Source organism: Papaver somniferum, unplaced genomic scaffold (assembly GCF_003573695.1).
Source record: "Papaver somniferum cultivar HN1 unplaced genomic scaffold, ASM357369v1 unplaced-scaffold_43, whole genome shotgun sequence".
NCBI lineage: Eukaryota > Viridiplantae > Streptophyta > Magnoliopsida > Ranunculales > Papaveraceae > Papaver > Papaver somniferum.
In genome coordinates, this window is record NW_020646860.1 from 1,198,914 (window position 1) to 1,223,300 (window position 24,387).

Below are 24,387 nucleotides of genomic sequence, written 5' to 3' on the forward strand. Positions count from 1 at the left end.
ATTTCTATGCTTTCTTCGATGGTGCTCTCGGGTATGTCTTGTTAACTCTTTGGTCTTATCTTGGGTTACGGAAAGAGAATGTAATGGTCTTTGATTAATGGAAGTTTTTCTGGTGGTGTTGGCCGTGGATGTAGCCTGTAAAGGTGAACCACGTATATCTTGTGTTATGGTTTTGCATGCTTGTTTATCTTCTGTCTCTCTTATTATTTCTCCCATGTTTGGTTCCAATCACCAATTGCCCTTTATGATCCTGATTTCCGCTGCGCTCGGGATGCCAATTTTCCCAACAATTGGTATCAGAGCCCAAGGACGGGCTGGTGTGATTAACCTGGAATTGAATGATAGTTTATTGTTTGGGTGGAGAAATTGTTTTGAAGATAATGTTTCAACCAGTGTTTATACAAAGATGGATTTGTGATGTGATTCATAAATCAGGGAGGTTGAACTTGGTAGAAGTTTATGTTCTTTGTTTGGTTTTATGATGTAGTATGGGATGCAGAATAAAGCGGAATGAGGTGGAATACATATTTACTTCTTGAAGAGTGTTAGTAATCATACACTATAAAGAATGGGTTACAAAGTTTGAAGAAAGGATGAGGCTGTGAGGTCTCATGTAGAAGCAAGTCCAGCAAACGCTTTGAAGTTATGCACGAGATGTTATAGATTTATGTTCTTAAGTCTATGTTAAAGTATTCTTGATGGCTTGCACGTAATATCAAGAATGTGCTCGATCTCGGATGCATGTACCACGATAATATGGGAATTCACACGGTATGTATTCTGGGCGAGTATGTTGGGTGTGATGGTGGTAAAAGTATGTCAGATTGGTGATGGCTTTGGGAATCGCTCAAAGGATTAAGCATGTTAATCACAGTGGAGATGTCTGATGGTTTGTTTCAGATACACGGTAATCATGAGATGTGCTGGAGTATGGTATTTAAGCTAATTCTTCCTTTCTGGTTTAGAGTTCAATATGTAGTTAGCTTACTGGTTAGGTGGAGCTAGTGGTGATTCTTCTAGATGGTTCTCTTGGTGATCAATAGTGGAGTCTGTGCAAGGATTCGTTGATGCTGGTTGAAGATTTTCATGGTGTTTGTGAAACATGATCAATTTCACAAGTGTTCTTCTAGTAGAAGATGGTTTGAAGACTTTTATCAAGGTCATGGTGTTTTTGGTCAAAGAGATGGTTCTATGAAGATGGAAGTTCGGGTTAGAGCTTCAAACGTAATTCTTTTGGTATATAGAGATGGTATGACCGGATGGAGGTGATTCTTTGTTTGATCGTCTCATTCTTAAAAGAATGATCCGAGGTAGAGAATTGTAGGTTTAGCCGGTGGTCAAGGGTTCGACTTTGGGTTAAACTCTATCTTGAGAAAACTTATTCCTAAGGTTTAGAAAATCTTAAGAGCCAAGTTAGGAAAACTTTTTCCCAAAGTTAGGAGATTCTTAAGGGCCAAGTTAGTGTTCTCTATATATAGTGCTAAAATTGTAGAGTTGTAGATAATCCAACCTAGAAGAGTGGTAAATCCTTGTGTTTAGGATTTTGGTCTCTTTGTTAGGGAAGATCGTGTGCTACCGAGAAGGTCAATATCGGTGTGAAAGAAAGAGAGAGGATTTTGGTGTTCTAGTGTTTAGGGTTTGGGGCTTTGCCCGAAACCAAGTTTCTAGACGGTTTCCATGTTTCTCCTCTGTTACTAGCAGCTGTGAAGACGGTGTAAAAGAGAAGACATGAGGCTGGTTTGAGGAATGGTTAGAGAGTTGATTTTTATGCTTTCTTCGATGGTGCTCTCGGGTATGTCTTGTTAACTTTTTGGTCTTCTTTTGGGTTGCGTAAAGAGCATGTAATGGTCTTTGATTAATGGAAGTTTTTCTGGTGGTGTTGGCCGTGGATGTAGCCTGTAAAGGTGAACCACGTATATCTTTTGTTGTGGTTTTGCATGCTTGTTTATCTTCTGTCTCTCTTATTATTTCTCTCATGTTTGATTCCAATCACCAATTGCCCTTTGTGATCCTGATTTCCGCTGCGCTCGGGATGCCAATTTTCCCAACAGATCCTTCGAACGTAGTAGATTTGTCTCAACTGTGGTTCGCTAAGAGTTGCTATTTTGACAAGTTATGTCTAAATTGGTTACGAGAATGTTGCCCAGGAAACCATGTGGTTATGAAAACTCAAGTGTGGTAGATGACTGCCGATGCGTTAAGTCTCCAGTATGGAATCATTTCTTAGTTGCTCATTGTAGCTGAGAAATTGGTCCCTCAGTTAGATCTTCTCACTTGGATGAATGTATTGTATGTTACTGCATCATTTCATACTATATGGACTGTTTATGTCATTTATTCACCCACCTGGGATTTTGCTTATTTTTTCGCTTGGGAATTTATGCATGGTTTAGTTGTATTGGTTAGGGAATTTAGGTGTTGATTTCGAAGTTCTTTGGTTATTTTAGAGCATCTGCTTGGGCAGAAAGAAGGTGCAGCGATGTTTTGGCTGACTCAAATTTTGGCTTGGTCTTCGATGCGAAGATTTAACTGCACTCTGCCTGTATAATAAGTGGATGTTACCCAATTTATTTTACATGTATTTAGAGTTATTTCAAATAGCTATCCGAAATTATTTTATAGGCTTCATTCCATACATGTAGAATTTATATTCTTTGTCTTCCTTTCATGAAGGTAATACATTTTAGGAAATCGATCTTGACTTCGTCGCACACATATAGAGTTTATATTTTTTCTTTCCTTACGTAAAATATGTAGAGTTGATATATTTTGGGAAATCGATCTTGAATTTTGCGAAGTCCATAAACAAGGATTAATTTTATAAGAGGAATGATATCTTGCCATGTTTCAACGTCCACCCAAGTCTATAAACTGTTGTAGTGTTCACATAGTCAAAAGGCAAAACCGAAAAAATAGTGACGAAGAAAACGCTGAAGAGGGGAAGAGGTTGCAGAATTAGATATAATATTCATCGGTTCTCCAAGGAAGTCGAAATATACGATTGCAATTTCCTTCCACCGGCTATTTAATTTGGTGTTGTTCTTTTCTCTGGTAGGTGCTCACATCCATTGATTTACGTGCCTTGACTAGGGTTACCACAGGTAAAGTTTACTGCTCCTCTGCTGTTTCTTTTAAAGTTTACTATTTAATTTACTGTTCCTTATAAAAGAAAAGAAATATTCCTCAAAACGAATGTTTAAAGGTGAATTATATTATTTCTTTTCCTTATAAAATTGTACTTCTAAGTTTGAAGCTTATCATAGTTTTGAATTTGAATGAAGACTCTCCTGTTGTGGTTGCTACAGGTGCGATAAAATTTGCTTGGACATAAGGTTTAATACCGTCCCCAGAACCAACTCATTCAATATTTGTCGCAGTCAGGAAAGTTCTCCATTGCAAAGAAACTGAGAATCAAAAGTTATTCACTGAGCTATGTGTGGAGTCAGACATAGTCATTTTGATTTTCTTGCGTTTGAGAAGTGTTTACAAGGTATTGTTGTTGATTTATCTTCTTCCTACAAGAAAGTACATGCATCACTGGATAACATTCCTCAAGTTGCGTAAGGTTTTTATAGCTTATGGAAATGTAGGAAGTCATTACTTTCTTGCGGTATGTACTTTTGCTACTATAGCTGTTCATTTAAAAAAAAATGGTAGTTAATGCTTCATTATTCGTAAAGGTTGTTTCATGTAGTTAAACTAGACTATCGTTTAGGTCAAACATTGATGTTACCTTACTTAGCATGATCTGGTGATGTCATCCAAATTGATATATTCCTGCTTTTTTGAAAATTTTGTTACTAAAAGGGCTTCTCATAGGAGAAGAGGTGCTCATATATGGCTCTTAAGTATCATTATGTACCTAGGTGTATAAGTTTTGTGATAATTTTTCATTTTATTTTTATTTGCAAATGAAGAAATATGAATTGCATTTAATACAGCCTATTTAAGGGCGTGCATAGAACGTATTGTTGGTAACATGAAATGACTTTCTGCAGCAATAATCTTCTCATGCCTAAAGATTTTATTGGGGTTAAGGGGAAGAAGTGAAGAGAGCACATGGCTGAAGGGGTGAAGATGAGGAGCACCATGAAGTTGCTAAGGCGAGGCGCAAGTGCAAGGAGTTTGAAGTATTTATGGAAGGCTTGGAGAAGGGTGCAACTAATGAAGATTTAAAAGAAGTTTCTTCAAATTTAGGATGCTGATTACTGTGGTGTAATAAGAGATCTCCCTACGAGTGCTAAGCATGTTGCACAGTTGTATCTCTAAATGAGAATCTTTTTTCCAATTCAGTTCAGTTTTCCTCTGTTCTAGATTTAATTTATTGGATTGAACTTATCAAACAGATTACAGTTTATTATCCATGGGCTTATTATGTTTTTTGTTCTGTTAATTAAGGCTGAGAAAAACGATGCGGACTGAAAAGAATCAATCAAAAAGATGTTACAAGAGCAACTGAAAGGTAAACCATCCACATAATGCCTAGCAACAAAACTTTAGTTACTGCAACCAGGAAAAATAAAGGTTTTGCTTCCATACACTATCCCAGTGGTAAGTAATATTTAATTCTTGCTTAAGCTGAATAGAGTTACATATGCGATGCATATCTTTCTGAAAAAATAATCTGTTTCAGGTTAATGGAAAATAATATGGTGCTACTCCGAATCAAGACAGTGGCACCCTTTACCTGGGCAGCGTATGCAAAACTTGGACTACAGAGGCTGTAAGAAGTAGTTGATAATTTTTTCGACTTTTGATGCTTATGTTCAGTTTAGTAATCCAAAGAGTAATCCAAAGATTATGAAGATGTTTGGAAAGAATTCTGTAGTCAAAATCAATTGAGCAAAGGATGAAATCTTTGGATGTGAAATAGGTACTTCTTTTTGGCGTTTTTAAATAAACAAAATCAGCAACAATCACTGAGGGACGGTGAAATTATTGTTTAGGGAATTAACCAGGACTATTATCTTACACAGGATACTTGCAACGTCCATCACATATGCTCACCATGAAAAATTATCGAAAAATGATGAAGATATTCTTATGTCACTCAATTATAAATCTGATTCATTAATCATTATGCATATTTTCTCAGAACTTGAGGCAAAATATATGAAGTCATGTTCTAATTGAAGTAGTGTGGAAGAGAAAAGTGCAAATATGTAGAGTACTGCATTCCATTGGCTGTCTTAGCTCAACAGGTAGAGCGCATGGCTTTAGTAATGAGATTGTGGGTTCGACTCCCACAGACAGTGACTGAATCAGTGCTTTGTATATTGATATTACTCTTAGTGGTTGTTGGTGGTTTTTGAGACTGTGCTCAGGCTGCGTGGTACACATGAGAAGAAGTCTATTATGACCAGTGTTACATATAATGAGACTTCATACAAGGATAGAAAGTGCGGACGAAGACAACAATTGTTTGAAGATTTTCAAATATGGACCACGCCACAAAGAGGGCCAGGTTCTAATTATTCGTGTTGGCTATTACTAACCTGAAGTTGAGTGAACTCAACATTTGGAAAGTTGTGAAAAGAAGTTTAATCCACAAAATTTCCTCTCTAATAGCTTACACGTATATCTGGATATAAAAGATTTGTTGGATTGAGAGGAATGAATTTGAGTTCAGGACAGGATTATATATCCAACATATTTTTGATCTTAGAAAAGAATGGTCATCTTGATGAGGTTGTGTTGATTGGCGGCAGCATGCTTAGGCCTATGATTGGACTTCAGTTCTTGGTGCCGCAATAATTGCTCAGTATTTCAGTGTTAAAAAGAGCCACCATCATTTTCCTCTTAAGGTAATAGAAATTGAGATTATTTTTGTTTTCTGTGCAGCTCTGTCGTAATTTAGATGGATTTTGTTAACTTGTATACCCGTATACATGTTAAGGTTTAATAAATAGTTATTTTATTACATTTGGAAATTGTATTTTTTATGTCTTATTCTACTAGAAATTGGTTTTTCTTGCATGAAAAACAACAAATCTTTTTCCCAATGCAAAGAAGCATTGTTTTCAATGCAATAAAACAAACAAATCTTGTTTCCAATACAAAAAATAGTTGTTTTAATGAACCTTAACATGTATACGGGTATACAAGTTAACAAGACCCATTTAGATTGATGATTTGACTTGATGCACGATAGTCGATAGGTTAGACCATATCTTTTATCATAACTTTAACGGGTCGTACTTCATATATGGAATCTATTGAAGAAGCTATTGGACGTCCATTAGTAATAGTTGATGAGCACGGTTTTTCTGATCCCGAAAACCTGACCATAATTCCAACTGGGACTAATATCAATTCCTTTCTGCATATGTTATTAGAAACTTTTTTTTCTTGCTACTACTTGCCATTGTTTTGCAGATGTTCCGTGAATTTTATTGAATACTGTATTGTGATCTTAAACTCACATGGTGTATGCAACATCTTAGGTACGAAAGTTCACAATTTTCAGTTCAAAATATTGTCTTATCCAATCATACATCTCTGAGGAGACTCAGCTAAAGTGGAGTAATTTGGACATGAATAAGTACTTTATTTTAGACTAAGCATTCATTGTAAGGCTCTAAATAAAATGTGCAGTTACGTACGAGAAGCAAGGAGCAAAAAACCATTGTACACGGATTGTGATGGAGGTCTCTAGGTAAGATTTCTAAATTACTTTACAGCATCACTAATTAAACTTTCTGTATATTACAGATGAATTATACCAACATAGTTCAGTTACTCACTTCTATGGCTGATAGAAGCTATGCAGATTTTGTTCTTCTTTCCCAAGCGATCCTCTATGCATGAATTGCGTTAAGGATTTATGCACGCATCTAATTTAGGATATCGGAAGGACGGGTTTTGAGGTTTCTTTCTATTTTAACGAATAAAAGAAAACTAATTTACTTATCCCCCAAGTAGCTTGGCAGTGTTGTTTATTAACATAATGAAGTTGAGAAATTTTATTCTAGGCAAGCAACCAGTGAGCATCCAATAGCTAAGGCTGTTGTACAACATGCTAAAAAGATGCACCAGATGTATGCATCTAACCTGAAACACACGGCAAAATTGGAGGACTTTGATGTACACCCAAGATATAGGTCAGTGGGAATGTGGATGATAAATTGGTCTTAGTTGGTAATAAGAGACTAATGGTGGCCCGTAATGTAACTATCATCTTTGAAGTTGAGGATTGCATGTCAGAGAGTGACTGAGTGAGCAGGTTGCGCACACTTTTGTGTTGGTTACTCTCAATGGGTTGATTTCTGGAGTTTTAGCCATAACAGTCCTGTAAAACCAGAACAAAAGCAAGTAATTTCATCCCACAAACCAATAAACATTGTGAGATTAATGATGTATGGCGACAATTGGGGGTACAACAGTGTCATATCCAAGGAAGTTGGAATTTTGCAGTGTTAGAGACTCGATCGTGACTTAAATTCATGTATCAAAGAGAGACCCTTTCAAAGGATCATCACTGAGAACACAAACATGTCTATCAGTTTAGCAATCAGGATCGAAGGAAGAATCGTCTTCAATAACTTGGATGAATATAAAACCAACATCAACTATGGAGGTCGATAAGAGGGTTTCCATAGAATTCAGCTTCATTTCTGCCCTCCGGGATTTTATAACGCTTCCTTCATTCACAAGGCTCAAACCATGTAATACTAATGGTGGTGACATTTTTTCATTTAAGAAAACTTCGTTACTTACCAAATTACTATTGATCATCAAAAACATATTATACAAAATAAGCCCATATATGTAAACGAAGTTATGAAATTAAACCTTAGGATTTTGCTAGAAATGTGTGTCTAAATATAAAATGATTTTATTAAAATGATATATCTATTATGTATGATTAACTAAGTTGTAGTCTTCCTTGATGTAGTATAACCAAGAAATAAAGCACGTACACTTAATTATAAGGAAAGGTTGAACCGGGGCCTTACGTCTGTCCCTCATTTCTCTATCCCCTGTCCCGTCCACTCCTAATGTGACACGTAGCTTCTATTTTAAGCACAGTTAATCTCTTCAACTCCGTGAAGAAAAGAAAGAAGAATAAAACATTAACAAGAGAATATATTGATTGAAAAATCAGGAAGTACATACAGAGAAATTCCGTCTAGTTGCCTGATCATGGAGATATTTACAAGTAAAAATAGAAAACAGAAAAAACAAAAATATTCAACTCGATCAAAATCAAAGAATCCCAACGAGATAAAACAGAACCGATCAAAACTCTATAAATTACAGTGATGAATTAGATCTTTCCAAAGAATGAAAATAAATTGATTTTATTATCTGATCATTTGTTTTGGAGATGAATCCATTATTCCGTTCTAGGGAATCTTTTTCCTCCAACTTTGCATTATGTTTGTTAGGACTTTAAATTCTTCCAAGATCATCATTTACGAATGTTACAATTTTATGTATTTGAAAGATAACTCTCAATGTTATTTTATGTGATGTGATTTGAGGTTATAGGATGAAAAACAGGAACATTTTAGTTATTTTTTTTTTTAATTTAAATACTCTGCTATTAACGGCGTTATATCAGAGTTAGACAGTTAGTATTGAAACAACACGTGTCGTACTAGGATTGGTGGAGACAAGGGCACAGAGAGATATGAGGGACAGACGATCTGAACCCCGGTGATACCTAGTACTGATAAATAAAGAGAAAGGACATAGCATGAAGTGAAAAAAGCTGAAAAGGACCTTCTTCTAATTAAAAAAATATGCCAGCTGTATTATACCTACAAATCTTAACTAATGTTAATCCTACCGTTGGTGAGAGGATCCAACGCTTAAAACGTTGCTAGCTTATTGAGCAGTCCCGCGCAGCGCTCTTTATGTAGCCACCTAAACCTAGAAAATTTATTGTCGTGGACTGACGTAGACGGGCTTGTTGTGATAGAATTTGGCAAATGGCCTAATAAGTGGAAAGTAGTTATTTTCAGCCGTCTTTGGAGGGGTATAACCAGAAGTGATATTAAGACTTTCATGAAGTTGAGTTTTTTCAAAAGCCTCCTTTTAGTCTTATTTAGATATTTTTAATGAGACATCAGACTTGATAGGTTTCTTCTTTCTTTCGAGTGGTTTTCTATCTTTTGTTTTCAACTTTAGCAACCAATTACTCCAATTCAACGAAGATTAGTAGTACTAAAGTCTCGTTTGAGATTGTTTTTTTTCCTACAAAAGCACTTTGTAATTAACTTCTAACAAATTTTTTAGGAAAATAGCGTTTGGTAAACTTTTTTCAAAGCGTTTTTCTCCAAAAGCACTTCTGTTTTAGGCCGACTTTTAAAAGCTACCCAGGATTAGCTTTTAAAAGCAGTAAAAGCAGAAGCTATGGACCCACTCAATTTTAATTAATTGATTCTCTATTTTAACTTTGTTATTATATTAAAAAGACAAAATCTACCCTTAAATATTTATTTATTTACAACTATTTCACTAATCAAATTTTATTAATTTTTGTTATAAAATAATAATTACAACAACAATAATAATAATAATATTTAAAGATAAAAATTAAAAAGAAAATTAAAAAATTAAATGATTAAAAATAGAAACTAACAATTAAAGAATTATTATTATTTTTTATTTTTATTTAAATAATATTCAAAATAAAAAACTATTTTATTATTAATATATGTAATTTAAAAATAATTTTTAAACCATGTCTATTTTCGTCATTAGCCACATCATAAGCACTTCAACATGATAATTTACCAAACAGAATTTACAGTTTGTTGGTTCCACAACACTTTACATATTATAGTTTACCAAATGTCTGACTACTTTATTTTTAAAGCACAGCACAACACAACACAACAGAAAAGCACTTTTATAAAACTCACAACCATACCAAACTAGGCTTAAGAAGGTGACATACAAAAGAAAATTTCTTCGTGACATATAGAAATTTCGAATTTAGATCTTGGATATCAATACCGAACGGTTTTACCACTTCATCAGTGTAGTGGAAAAATAACTGGGTACACGTGGAAACATCTTAAAAAGTGGTCACTGGACTAGTGAAAGGAGAAGCACCAGATCGGATTCTTGACTCCATTTCGATCAAAATATGATATCTACCACCCAAAAAAATAAATAAAGACATGTGAAAAGCGTCCGAGAAGATAAACGGTTGAGTTTGAGGTGCAAACCAGGTATTTACTGGTAACACGGAAGCTGAACATAGGATCAAAGCAATGTGAAACCCGATTACTTGGACACTAGCAGCGATGGAAGCAGGATTGCAAGTCTAGGTGGGCTAAAATGACACTATGGGCGCTAACCCTTCAAGTTCTAGGGGGTATTGTTTTTTCTTTTTCAAAAAACACATGAAAAAACTGCTTTTTTGGTCATTTCTACCGTCCCCTTTTTTTTTTTTTGTGATCGGTACATAATGTTTTATAAATAGAATAGTGAGTACAAAGTACAAACCCCCAATGAAATCTTCTAATACAAGTAGTAAAAGAAGCCTAGCAGAAAAGACCATAGCCTATTGTAAGAATACAAGGCCCAATAAATGCTATCTCACAAACATACTTGTGAGAGCCCAATAGAAAACCCGCCCAACGGAAAACCCTAACCCTATAAGGGCACAAACTGGATAGACCCTTCTTGTCACCTGAATCTAACCTGCAGCCACTTCCGAACGATGCCCCACCTACTGAAAATCCACCACCGTAAGACTTAACTTCTACGATCAAACACCATCATCTTCCACGAAATCGTCGCCACTTTTCCATCATGCTAAACAGGTACCTGAGTTGATGAAATCAGTGATTTCGTAGGATGTTGATTGATTGAGGAAGAACATAAAACGTGGATAAGCAAATATATGAACAGAATCAGCAACCCTTCTACAAACATTAGGAGAGAAAGATCAGGCAACCAAACAGCACCACCATAACTAAAACACTTCAACCCAAGAATAGACAGTGATGAAACGGCTCTGTGCTCTAAAGAAACAACAGAAACCCCATGGAAATAAAGCATCACTGGAAACTATGAAGATTTTGGTCAGGGATGAGATCGGACCGGCCACCATCGCCAAATAGAAATCGTCTTCCGTTTTTGTTGCAGAAAAAGAAGATAGATGCAGATCTGGAAAGGGGTGAAAGGCATAAAGAGAAAGAAATCAAGATGAAACAAGAACGCCAAAGAAGTTACGCTAGAACAAAATAGGCAAGAGCTAATACTAATTGTACTAGCCTGCTCAGATTTGGTCTTAAGGGTAAAGACCAAATCTGGGCAGGGAGACTATGAGTGAACAAGGGTAAAAATGTATTTACAGCTTTGGTGTATTATCAGGAAATATAATACACCAAAGTACCGTCACACTAGCCAGATGAGAATTATGAGGAAATAGTGAAAAAAGTATCGGAGAACAGTAAAGAAACTTTGGTGTATCAGCACTCATGTCTGTACCTAAATTCGAGACTAAACTGCGTACCAAGAGCAATGTCGGATGTAAAACCATATGCGGACGGGAAAAACAATAATTACAATGTTCATAATTGATGTAAGTAATTAGTCACCGAGTAGATTAGTTAATGGCATGTGGTAATAAGTATATGATTGAATGATACATTTGTACTATTGAACATAAATAAGATAGCAGAGTAGAAAAGTATATCCAACCATACATCTGTACTATTGAACATTGAATTGCTACCCAAAACAAAAAATCTAGAAATGTTTTGCAAAAATAAATTCTCATCGATTAGGAAATGTCTAGTATTTGTTGGGGAGTACTTCCTTTTGGCCAAAACTCCCCAAAAGGGCACGATGTAAATTTAGTATGCCCATGCCCCTTTTCCGGATTCTTAATTGCTAAAGATAAATCCAAAGAAATTAAGGAATAACAATATACTAGTAGGAATGATTCACCCATTTCACATATGTTTTTCATAGATGACTGCCTCATTTTTATAAAAGAAAATCCGTAGACTGTAAAAATTTGTTGAATGACTTACAGATTTAGCTGAAGAATCTTTAATATTTAAAAAGAAATATTTCATAAATAAATCTACTAAGTCGTCTTGGATGTGGAAAAAGAAATATTTCAGAAATAAATATTTAATTTAGTTGAAGAATCTACTAAATCGTCTTGGATGTGGAAATGTTTTTTGCAGGGAACTAAACTGATTCACAAATACCTTTGGTGGGAAGTGGGAGATGGACAATCCATAAACATATGGACTAATCAATGGATCTCTGATTTAGACATTACTTTAGATCAACTTTGTTTTGCAATGAACAATTCGTTAACACTTGTATCGAGATAAATGCCATTTGTCATTCCTAAAAAGGGTTTTTCCAAACTATTTTATTTTTATTTTTATCCATTCACATTACCCTTTCTTAATAAAAAAAATCTTGTTAATTACCTAAATACATACTAATAAAAAAGATCATGTTAGTAACCTAAAAACAAACTCCTAAATTGGTATTAATATACACGATTACACGGTACTGAAAAGAGAACATATATCTCATAATACAGTGTACCATATGCACATTTTGTGCTCTGTGGTGTTCGTGAAGATGAGATTGGAATCGACAAGAATCTTAAAACCGCAGCTAAACAGTGTACAACATAGAAAAGAATTTGAAGCCAACCATACATACTAGGTCGGAGTATCAAATTTTTTAACTTTACATAATTAATAACGTTTTGTTTCTAAACCTCAAAATTTCTATTTTGTCTTTCTACACCATAAGATATCCCAGATCAAGGATTGCTTTATGGAAAGTGGAAACTTGAAATCTCATTGGCTTTGAAAGAATAGTCACGAATTACAAATCATAAAATATTAAGTTACCCACTAAAGTTTAATTAGCGTAGAATTTCAGATCAAAAACTCGCTAAGACTTGAGGAGCCGTAAATAACAGAAGAAAGATAAATATCAAAAACTTTAAGTACTGTGATTATTTGAGACCGTGCTCTTTTTTTTTTAATGTTGTGTTGTGTATATCAACGCTAATTTAGGATAGTTAGTATTTTAGGTAACTAACAAGATTATTTTTTTTATTAAGAAAGGGTAAAAGAAGGCTCAAATAGTTAGTTTAAAAAAAACGGGCTTGGGAACAACAAATGGCATCTCACCATTTATCCCTGATAGCCACATCCAATTTTGTCCCACATCAAAAAATTATCCATTTATAGTGAAATCTTTGTATGATAGATTTTATTGATTGAACAAAAGAGTTATTATTGAGGAAGTTTTGGAAAGCACAATTGCCTCAGAGACTCAAACGTTTCCTATGAAAATGTTTAAATGATGGCTTACCGATCACTCGAATTCTTAGCATGTTATATGTCTGATATTGATAACAATTGCATTTTTTGTTATAATAGTCCTGAATCTCTAATATATTTATTTTTTGAATGTTGGTTTGCTAAATCAATCTGGTTATTACCCGTTTTTTCTGGTGGGGTGAATGATACTATAGGAACTGCTTCTTTCAAAGAATACTACTCCTCATTTGACTAAGTTTTGTGCAACTAACTGCTGGTTCATATGGAAGGAACACAACACCAGAATTTTTCAAGAAAAGACTACTTCCTCATTACAAACCTCTTTGTTATTCAGAGACATCTGAACTACTGGTGCAGTATCAACGGGAATATAAACTAGTTAAACTGTCTCTAGTTCAAAACCAAATGTTCCCTGAAAATCTCCAACTCTAAAGTGTTACAAATTGAATTTGATACCACTTGGATTTCTGCTACTAAGAATGCTGGATTTGGACTAATTATAAGGAATGATCTAGGGTATGGAAATGGAGCTAAGTTAGGAATATTTAAGGCTTCATGTGCAGAAAAAGCTGAAGCTATAGCTCTTCTGCAAGGAGGTAAATGGGCCAGAGATGAAGGAATATGAAATTTCTGGATTGAAGAGGAATGTGAATGAATGGTCAAGTTCATTAAAGACATATATACAATGAAAGATTGGAGGAATCAAAAAATAGTAAAAGAAGCTAAGAATATACTAGAAGACTGTAACAACTTTTTGGGTTTAAAATTCACTCATAGAACAGGTAACTCCGTGGCTGATAAGTTGGTGGTGGAGGCAAGGAAATATTCAATTTTTAGCAGTTGGAAAGAAGATTTGCCGACTTTCTTAAATAAATTTATTAGGATATATGAAGGTAACAATATTATCATATGGTAGATTGTACGAACTCAAGTATGTCGTCTAGTTTGATAACAGGGTCTGTACTGATGTGATAACATGACAACATTCTGTTTTTTTTCATGTTCTGTTTTGTAAGTGGGTCTTCTTGTTTTGGTATGTCATATGCCTAGCAGTGGAACTAGCCACATGACTAGGTTTCAGCTTAAATGAGTGGTCTTATTTCTGAGTCAGCCTGCTGACTCAGTGAGCATGAGTAGTGTGCTGTAAGTGATCCTTACTTGTCTACGTGTCAGTCCTACCTTGGTCCTTCCTTGAGTATTTGTTAGACGCTAAATTGTTAGGTGGATCGAGTTCAACGGCTGATAGAGAGAGTTTTGTGATGAGAGAAATTGATGTATTTATTGCAAATGATTTTCGTAGAATCAAGTAAGAAAGAAGATAATCAAATTCAGGCTCATTCCTTTGGAAGAGTAGGTTACTGTTATGTGTGATTTATATCTTCTTGTTGATTCATAACATGGTATTTATTTCAGCTTTACTCACAAAAAAACAACAACTAATTAACGACTGATTCTATTACTGCTCGTGTTAAGAATCTCATATCTCGTTATATAATTATTTCAATTTAAATATAAGATGACATCAAACATATTAGATAAACCTTAACTAATTTGAGGGGAGGAAAATAGGAAGAGAGAAATACTGGACATGATGCGACTTCCTTGCCAACCAAAAATACAAAGGGAGTATTTTTGGTGAAGTTCTGGATAAACATCACATCACTTCTTTGTCCCACTCTTTTGGTGGTGTGGTTTTTGTCTTACCTTTATTATTTTGGAATGGTTAAAGTGTTTTCTTACGCTTTCTTTATACCAAAATGCTACACTGACCTCAAGTCATATCTCACAATCTATCCCACCTCTTACAAACATGGGACTAAATTACCTATCCTTGCCAATCCACGGATCTAGAGTCCCATCTCTGCGAGAGGTGGAACATACTCCAGATATAACTCGTTCTCAATTTAGCACTGTTTTTAATAAAACCTTCATTCCATAATTTTTAATAAACCCTCCATTCCATAATAGATGACATACTCCTGTTTATATTTTGTCTCACTAATAGGTGACCTATATCATTAAAATAAGGGAATATCTCTAAAACTATTTTTTTTAATTTATTATTATTGGTAAATTTGTATGATTTTATAGCCATGTTTATATTCTCATGTACATGTGTTTTAAAATAATTTTTAATGGTATAAAGTTTACAAATATCCGTTATATAGTTTGGAAGATAATTCATTTCATGACAGTTAATTATAAAGTGTCTGAATTTATTGATTATTGTACTAAGATCTGGAAACCTGATTTAGTCAACGCTTTTTTCACTCCATGCAGTGCTCAAGCTATCCTTAGAACTAGGATACCAATTTCAGGTCAGGATTGGCTCATCTGGCCATACACTAAATACATTCACATGCAAAATCCTAATTCTATAAACCCAACTTATAAATTCTCGTGGAAGCTAAAAGTTCTGGCAAAAGTTCAATTATTTGTTTAGAAATGTTATGAAGGGATGTTGCCTTCTAAAACTACTGTTTTTAGATTTTGTTATGACCATGACAAACGTTGTGATATATGTAATCTTAATGCTCATGAATTTCCTAGGCATATTATCCTTCACCGCCTTTTTGGTCAAGCAGTTTGGTCTCTTACTCCTTTTAGAGATGAAATTTTGTAGGATTAATATTAGTAATGATTGATTGGGTCTCTAAGTGGTTAAATAATACCATTCTAAGTGATAAATCTATTAACGTATTTACAATTGCTTGGTGTATCCGGAGGGATAAATGCTCATTTACCTTTCAAAATAAAGTTGTTAATCACCATTCTACTGTCAGGATTGCCATGCAATTCGTGTTAGATACTGAACAATATTTGCATAATGAGGATAACCATCCAGTATTATCTCCTATTGTTCCAGTTGGCTTAGATCTTACTATTGCAACTAGTAATCTACCCGAGAAATTGCATTATTATTTACTATGATGCATCTTATGATACAAATTCTAACTTCTCATGCATTGGGTTGATCGTGAATGATAATGCATGGAACTATCTTGGGTGCAAACCATCTCAGGCATGACTAGGAATGCAGAAAAGGCTGAAAATTTGGTAGTGCTAGAAGCTGTTCTATGAGCAAGATAGAAAGGAAAAGAGAAAATATGTTTAGCTTTAAATTACCTATAAATAATAATGATAACCAGATATGTTGGCTTAACAACACTTATTAAGTTTAGCTGAAACATTGTAGAACTTCTAATTTCAATGGTGAATGGTTTGAAAATACCCTTGACCTGCTCACCTCACGTGCATATGTAATCTTTCTATGAATTAATGAAATTCTCTCTCGTATTAAAGGAAAAAGAAAATACTCCATTAATCCGATGCTGGCCCCACATAAAAATTACGTGTAACCATTGGCTAAAAATGCCACCTTTGATTGGACTAGGGGTGTAAATTCGGGCAGGCCAGGCCGCCCGGCCCAAAAACTAAGACAGGCCGGTCAGGCCAGGCTTAACATTCGTGAGTCCGTAAACAAATTTAGGCCGGGCAGGTCGGGTAAAAGTAGATAATTTGCTACCCAAAGACCGTCCAAAGCCCGTTTTTATACGGGCAAGCCAGATCGGACCGGACATGCCACTATTTTGAATTTTTTTCTTTTATTTTAAATTTAAATTTTCAAATGAATGGTATTAAATGTATTTATTTTTAATACAATATCATTTCCTTTCTAACATTGCATACCGTAAATGATAGTATTATTTTATATTTAAATTACAATGACAAACTTTTAATTTTAGCCTATAATAAATAATTAATTATATTACAATAAACTTTCTAATAAGAAAATTTATTACCATTAATGTTTTTAAAAGGCTAATTATAAGTAAAAACAATTATATACTTTATTTTTCTTGATAGAAAATTGACAATTATAAAATGGTAACTTCTAAGTCTTTTTAAGAGGATATTAAATGATTAATGTCACATAGAAGGCTTTCAGGCCGGGCACCAGGCCGAGTATCAGGGCGGACATCATAATTAATAGCAAATCCCGAGACCGCGCAATAAATTAATCCAGGCCAGGCCGGGTGGCCCATGACGGGCCATAACAGGCTTTGGGCTACTTCGGGTACATGCGGGGTCAGGCTTTGTCCCATAACAGGCTTTACACCCCTAGATTGGACCCATTGACTGCACAAAATGGACTTCAACTTTAGTCAGTAATGTATTGGGTTTCCTTAACAGAATTTACTACGTGTGCTTTCTCTATTTGAGTAGTTGTTAGTGTCAGCTGGTTATCTGGTCAGTCTATCCCTTTCCTCATTTCTCATTTTTAAGAGAGAGATATTTTTCAATCTCACCTTCCTTAAAAATGATACTTCCTGGTTTTTTTTGTTTTTCAAACCTCAATTTTCCCAGTCAAGAATGTAATAATCATATAAAAGGCTGGAGTGAAATTCTTTCTTCTTCCATTTCACAACCTCCTCCTCCTCATCTCTACAAGTGCAGAGAGATACCTGTGGTACCAAAAAATGGCGGGAAATGGTTGAAGTATCTCTGAAAAAATCTTAGATAAATCTTAATAATAAGATCAACTGATTTTTTTCTCGAAGTATGTCGAATTTCGGAGCTGTATTAGGTGGAGGAGGAGATGAATTAGCTAGATCTCTGAGTAGATCATCGTTTGGTGGGAGTACTCGAAGACAACCATTAACTCTAAGAGAAGTGTTTACTACAGCATCTAACTCTGATGGATTTAGAAGTGGAAGAAGAATTGAAGAAGATGATGAAGATGAATTGATTTGGGCTGCAATTGAAAGATTACCAACTTATGATAGGATTAGGAAATCAGTTCTCTCTCAGGTTACGGCGAGTGGTAGAATTCATCTTTCTGAAGTTGATGTTTCGAAATTGGATTTACAGGATAGGAAACAATTGACGGAGAGTATACTTAAAGTTGTTGAAGAAGATAATGAGAAGTTTCTTCGCAGACTTAGAGATCGAGTCGACAGGTTTGTTGTTTATTTGTTGAATTTTTAGGTTAATTTTGTTTATGGAGGACTTGATTTTGGTTTTGTTTGATTACAGGGTTGGAATTGATATTCCTAAAGTTGAAGTGCGATTTGAGAATTTGTCAGTGGAAGGGGATGCGTTTATTGCAAGTAGAGCACTTCCTACTTTGTTCAATGCTATGTTGAATGCTTTTGAGGTAATTTTTTCGTTTCGATTTCTGCCCATAAAAAAATTGAGTAGAGACTGGAGTTTTATGATTGCCAATATGAAATGTTTGGGAGTTTGTCAGTAGTTTAGGCAGTTTGGAAGTGGAGGTTGTCATTTGGGAATGTCACAAGTTTTGTAGAGTTTGTATTAAGTATGTTCGTCGTGGATGATTAACTCAGTAACATCGTCGTGGATGATTAACTCAGTAACATCGTCGTGGAACAATATGACTTAGTGAGCCCGTGGTTTTTCTGTTATTGCCTTGTTGTTGGATCATAGTGAAATGAAATGATTCTTCAGTTTTTCTATGAGATGCTTGCTAAGTAATTGTGTTTATGTGGATTCTCTTCTTATTCTTTATAGATGCTTCTTGGTTTCATACGATGTTCGCCATCCAAGAAAGCAGTTAACAAGATACTTCGTGATGTTAGTGGAATTGTTAAACCTTCAAGGTATGTCCTCTAAGTTTGGAAATATGATATTCATGTTACTCTATTTCCCATAAACGATGCATGCCTTCGAAAATAAAGAAAGGAATCAACCTTAATGGCTTGCGTGCAATGTTTTTTTATGCTCTCCGTATACTGGCTGCAGGTTGACGTTGCTGCTTGGACCTCCAGCCTCAGGGAAAACAACATTTCTGCAAGCACTTGCAGGGAAGCTTGATAAAAGTTTGCGGGTCTGTACCTACCTCTATCTCACTCTACTTGTGTATGTGTGAATTGTGCTGTTCATGCATATGTAATGTTTTTGTGCATTCAACAGGTAACTGGAGAAATCACCTACTGTGGTCACGAATTCAAAGAATTCATCCCTCAAAGAACTTCTGCGTATATTAGCCAGAATGATCTTCACTATGCACAAATGACAGTCAGGGAAACGTTGAATTTCGCTGGACGCTGCTTAGGAGTTGGGACCAGATACGACTTGTTGGCAGAGTTGTCAAGACGAGAAAAGGAGGCAGGAATAAAGCCAGATCCTGAAATCGATGCATTCATGAAGGCAATTTCCATAGAAGGCCAAGAAAGCAGTTTGGTTACCGATTGTGTTCTTAAGGTTCATAAACTTGTGGCCTCTAAATATACTTAAAGATGTCAGATTTGGAAAACCTAACTTCTTATGTTTCATAAACAGGTACTTGGGTTGGATATTTGTGCTGATACCATGGTGGGTGGAGCCATGGCAAGGGGTATCTCTGGCGGACAGAAAAAGCGTGTGACAACTGGTACGCATAAAATACAAATTAAAAGTAATTTTAGAAAATTGCAGTTGGTGGAGTCACTGCTTACATCTGTCTTTGTTTTTTCATAATGCAGGAGAAATGGTGGTTGGTCCAGCAAAAGCTTACTTCATGGATGAAATATCAACCGGTCTAGACAGTTCGACTACCTTTCAGATTATTAAGTTTATGAAACAGTTGGTTCATGTGATGAATGTGACTATGGTCATCTCTCTCTTGCAACCTGCTCCTGAAACATTTGAGCTTTTCGACGACATTATCCTACTTTCTGAGGGTGAGATTGTCTACCATGGTCCCCGTGAAAACATTCTCGAGTTCTTCGAATTTATGGGATTCAAATGCCCTGAGAGGAAAGGGGTTGCAGACTTTTTGCAAGAGGTAACTTCGAAGAAGGACCAAGAGCAATATTGGTACAATAAGAATGAAACTTACAGATACATCTCAGTATCCGAGTTTGTGCAGTCGTTCAAAAGTTTCCGCACAGGTCAACAACTTATAGAGGAACTCAGAATTCCTTATGATAAATCTAGAGCCCATCCAGCTGCATTAGTAAAGAACAAGTATGGTATCTCCAATAGGGAACTCTTTAAGGCATGCTTTTCCAGGGAATGGTTGATGATGAAGCGCAACTCTTTCTTATACATTTTCAAAACTTGTCAGATAACATTTATGTCAATTATTGCATTGACAGTGTTCTTGAGAACAGAGATGACAGTGGGTACAATAGAAGGTGGAGGAAAGTATCTTGGAGCATTGTTTTTCAGTCTGATTCAGGTCATGTTTAATGGGGTGGCGGAGCTCAGTATGACTGTCGTTGGGCTCCCTGTGTTCTATAAGCAGAGAGATTTGTTGTTCTTCCCTGCCTGGGCTTATGCTTTACCGATTTGGATTCTTAGGATTCCCCTATCTCTGATGGAATCAGGGTTGTGGATCATATTAACATATTACACGATTGGGTTTGCTCCTGCAGCCAGTAGGTAAGTGCACTTCCTGCTGTTAAATTAATATTGTTGTCATCCATTTAGAGGTATTCTCACTTGTCTAATTTGTTCAACATCACAGGTTCTTTGGTCAGTTGTTGGCATTCTTCGGTATTCATACGATGGCTTTATCTCTTTTCCGCTTCATAGCAGCACTTGGAAGAACAACGGTCGTTGCCAACACACTTGGTACCTTCACTTTGCTACTGGTTTTTGTGCTTGGAGGATATATTGTTGTCAAAGGTTAGTAGTTTGTCTGATTATTTTGTTTTTCATCCAGAAGGTCACTACTGCTTGACAATGGACCTAAGCAGAAGTTTCTTTTCTCTTTTGTTTCTTGTCGCAGATGATCTTCAGCCATGGATGAGTTGGGCATACTATGTTTCTCCCATGATGTATGGTCAGAACGCCATTGCTATGAATGAATTTCTCGATGATCGATGGAACAAGGTATTGTCGTGCTCCTTAGTTTAATCCGTGAACTTTCTAAATATTCGATAAAATACTTTATATAACCTTTTTTTTTTCACCTCTGATACCAGCCTCTTCCCGGTGTCGATCCCATCACTGGTCAAAATACAGCTGGAAAGATCCTTCTAAAGTCTAGAGGCTTGTTTTTGACGAACAGTTGGTTTTGGATTTGTATCGCGGCACTATTTGCTTTTTCTGTTCTCTTCAATGTTCTTTTCATTGCTGCACTCACTTATTTAAGCCGTAAGCCATCCATTTATTTTATTTGCATTGTCGCTCTTTTCATGTAATGTAAACATAATCTTAATGCCAACTATCTGTTGTCGAACATGGATATGCAGCTTTTGGTGACTCTAAGGCTTTGAATACGTATGAGGACGACGACGAAAATAAGTCAAAGGATATTAGACTACAAGCAAGTGCTGGTTCAGATGGTGGAGAACAAAGAAGAGGAATGGTTTTACCTTTTCAGCCTCTTTCAGTTGCATTCAGACATGTCAATTATTATGTCGATATGCCTGCTGTAAGTTACTTTTGAAACCCAACCTCTTGTTCAAGGTAATGTATATGGCATGTGTAGTTCCAAAAATATGCATTTCTGATTCTGAGTTTATTGCCAATCAGGAAATGAAGAACCAAGGAATTGATGAAACTCGTCTCCAGTTGTTAAGTGATGTTAGCGGTGCTTTCAGACCTGGTGTATTGACAGCATTAGTTGGTGTTAGTGGTGCTGGAAAAACTACATTGATGGATGTTCTAGCAGGAAGGAAAACCGGAGGGTATATTGAAGGAGCAATTACCATATCTGGATATCCAAAGAACCAAGCAACATTTGCCCGAGTTAGTGGTTACTGTGAACAAACTGATATCCATTCACCTCATGTCACAGTTTATGAGTCTCTTTTATACTCAGCCTGGCTTCGTTTATCTGGTGATGTTAATAAGGAGACGCGGAAGGTATGCGCATTGCTGTAATAAAAATTTACATATCTCGACGCTTGAAAAAGTTACTGATTGGTGTATTTTTCTCATCATGTTTCAGATGTTTGTTGATGAGGTTATGGATTTGGTTGAGCTTCATCCATTGAGCAATTCTCTAGTTGGTATGCCTGGAGAAGACGGTCTTTCAACTGAGCAGAGAAAGAGACTAACCATAGCTGTAGAATTGGTTGCCAATCCATCAATCATTTTCATGGATGAGCCAACGTCAGGACTTGATGCTAGGGCTGCCGCCATTGTCATGCGAACAGTGAGAAACACTGTGGATACAGGGAGAACCGTTGTTTGCACAATCCATCAACCTAGTATTGACATTTTTGAAGCTTTTGATGAGGTCTATATCAAGATTTTGAGTTACGGTTGTAATTTCTGTCAATCATGCTATTTTGATGTCTCATATAGCTAGACACTGTTTTGCTTGCAGCTATTATTGCTGAAAAGAGGAGGGCGAGTCACCTACGCTGGATCACTTGGCACTCATTCTCATAAGCTTGTAGAATATTTTGAAGTGAGTATGGTTTTAAGCATTTTTTTTCCACTTGTAACTAGTTGGGGTCATGCTTGTTCCTATGCAAAGAGTTTTAATCACTATTACGGTAACTTTTTTGTAGGCCATCCCAGGTGTCCCAAAAATTAGGGATGGATACAATCCTGCTACATGGATGCTTGACATTAGTTCTGCCTCAATGGAGGCTCAGCTTGATGTGGATTTCGCAGAAGTTTATGCCAATTCCACCCTTTATGAGTAAGTAGAGTAGCATAAGTTCTGTATCTTAATAAATCTTGACCTGAGCAGAAGTTCGAGTATTCTACTAAATAGTTATATTAATGCATTCCAGGAGAAATCAACAACTTATCAAAGAATTAAGAACGCCGGCACAAGATTCGCAAGACCTTCACTTTCCTACGGAATATTCTCAAGATTTTATTACTCAATGCAAAGCGTGTTTCTGGAAACAACATTGGTCATACTGGAGGAACCCGAAATATAATGCAATCCGGTTATTTACAACTACAGTCATTGGTGTTTTATTTGGGGTTATCTTTTGGAACAAAGGAGACAAAGTGTAAGAATTTCATCTCTTTAGTGAGGCTTGGAAGTTAGTTAAGAGTGTAGGTTTTATATCTTACGGAAATTCATTTAATGTTACAGGTCTAAACAACAAGACTTGCAGAATCTGCTTGGAGCTATGTACGCTGCTACTCTTTTTCTTGGAGCGGGTAATGCATCTTCTGTTCAGTCTATTGTGGCAGTTGAGAGGACTGTTTTCTATCGTGAAAGAGCTGCGGGAATGTACTCAGCATTGCCTTACGCATTTGCACAGGTAAAAGACTACTATTGAAACCCAAGGTGCATTTGGTACTTCACAATAAGGAAACTGATAGAACTTCTTCTTTTTGTAGGTGGCCATCGAAGTGATCTACGTATTTGTTCAAACCTTAATTTACTCTCTTATCCTTTTCTCTATGATTGGATTTCCTTGGAGCGCTGCCAAGTTCCTTTACTTCTTCTACTTCATGTTCATGTGCTTTACCTACTTCACAATGTACGGAATGATGACAGTGGCAATGACTCCAGCGCCTGAAATTGCTGCCATCGCTATGTCCTTCTTTTTAGGTTTATGGAATTTGTTTTCTGGATTCCTCATTCCTAGGCCGGTATGTAATCTTTGTCTCCCCTTTGACGTACACACTAGAACTTACATTTCAAGTCTGACACTTAAATTTGACAATTGCAGCAAATCCCAATATGGTGGCGATGGTACTACTGGGCTTCACCTGTTGCTTGGACTCTCTATGGTCTAGTGACATCTCAGGTCGGCGACAGGACAAACGAGTTGCAGATTCCAGGGTTGCCAATCAATCCAACAGTGCAGAAGTACTTGCAAGAAAGTTACGGCTGGGAATATGGCTTCCTTAAATGGGTTGTCTTAGCCCATATCGGGTTTGTCCTTGCTTTCTTCTTTGTCTTTGCTTATGGAATCAAGTACCTCAATTTCCAAAGAAGATGATGAATGGACTTAAAGCTCGAACATCTCTTTAGTACGTCTCGTTAATATTTCGTAAAGTTGATCGATTTTGAATTTAAATTGGAATGTATACGAGTTTATCTCAAGTTAGAAGAGAAGAAATTGCATATATCTGTAGTTTGATTGTAATCTGTATTGCTAGCGAAAGAGGAACGTGTAGATTATTACGAATAAAAAACTGCCACTGCTGTGTTTATAAACAAAACAATAATAAG

The 24,387-nt window shown here is 35.9% G+C and overlaps 1 protein-coding gene across 1 annotated transcript; it reads left to right on the forward strand.

Annotated features, from left to right (window-relative positions):
• The first annotated feature begins 17,569 nt into the window (after positions 1–17,569).
• Positions 17,570–24,386, forward strand: LOC113342552 (pleiotropic drug resistance protein 2-like). The gene is made up of 19 exons (XM_026587060.1): positions 17,570–18,244; positions 18,321–18,441; positions 18,816–18,904; positions 19,047–19,131; positions 19,218–19,508; positions 19,587–19,677; positions 19,769–20,669; positions 20,755–20,915; positions 21,019–21,122; positions 21,215–21,386; positions 21,485–21,666; positions 21,768–22,100; positions 22,186–22,476; positions 22,567–22,650; positions 22,754–22,887; positions 22,982–23,209; positions 23,296–23,467; positions 23,547–23,801; positions 23,882–24,386. The coding sequence occupies exons 1-19, from the start codon at positions 17,847–17,849 to the stop codon at positions 24,152–24,154; spliced, it is 4,365 nt and encodes a 1,454-aa protein (XP_026442845.1). The 5' UTR covers positions 17,570–17,846; the 3' UTR covers positions 24,155–24,386.
• The last annotated feature ends 1 nt before the right edge of the window (position 24,387 follows it).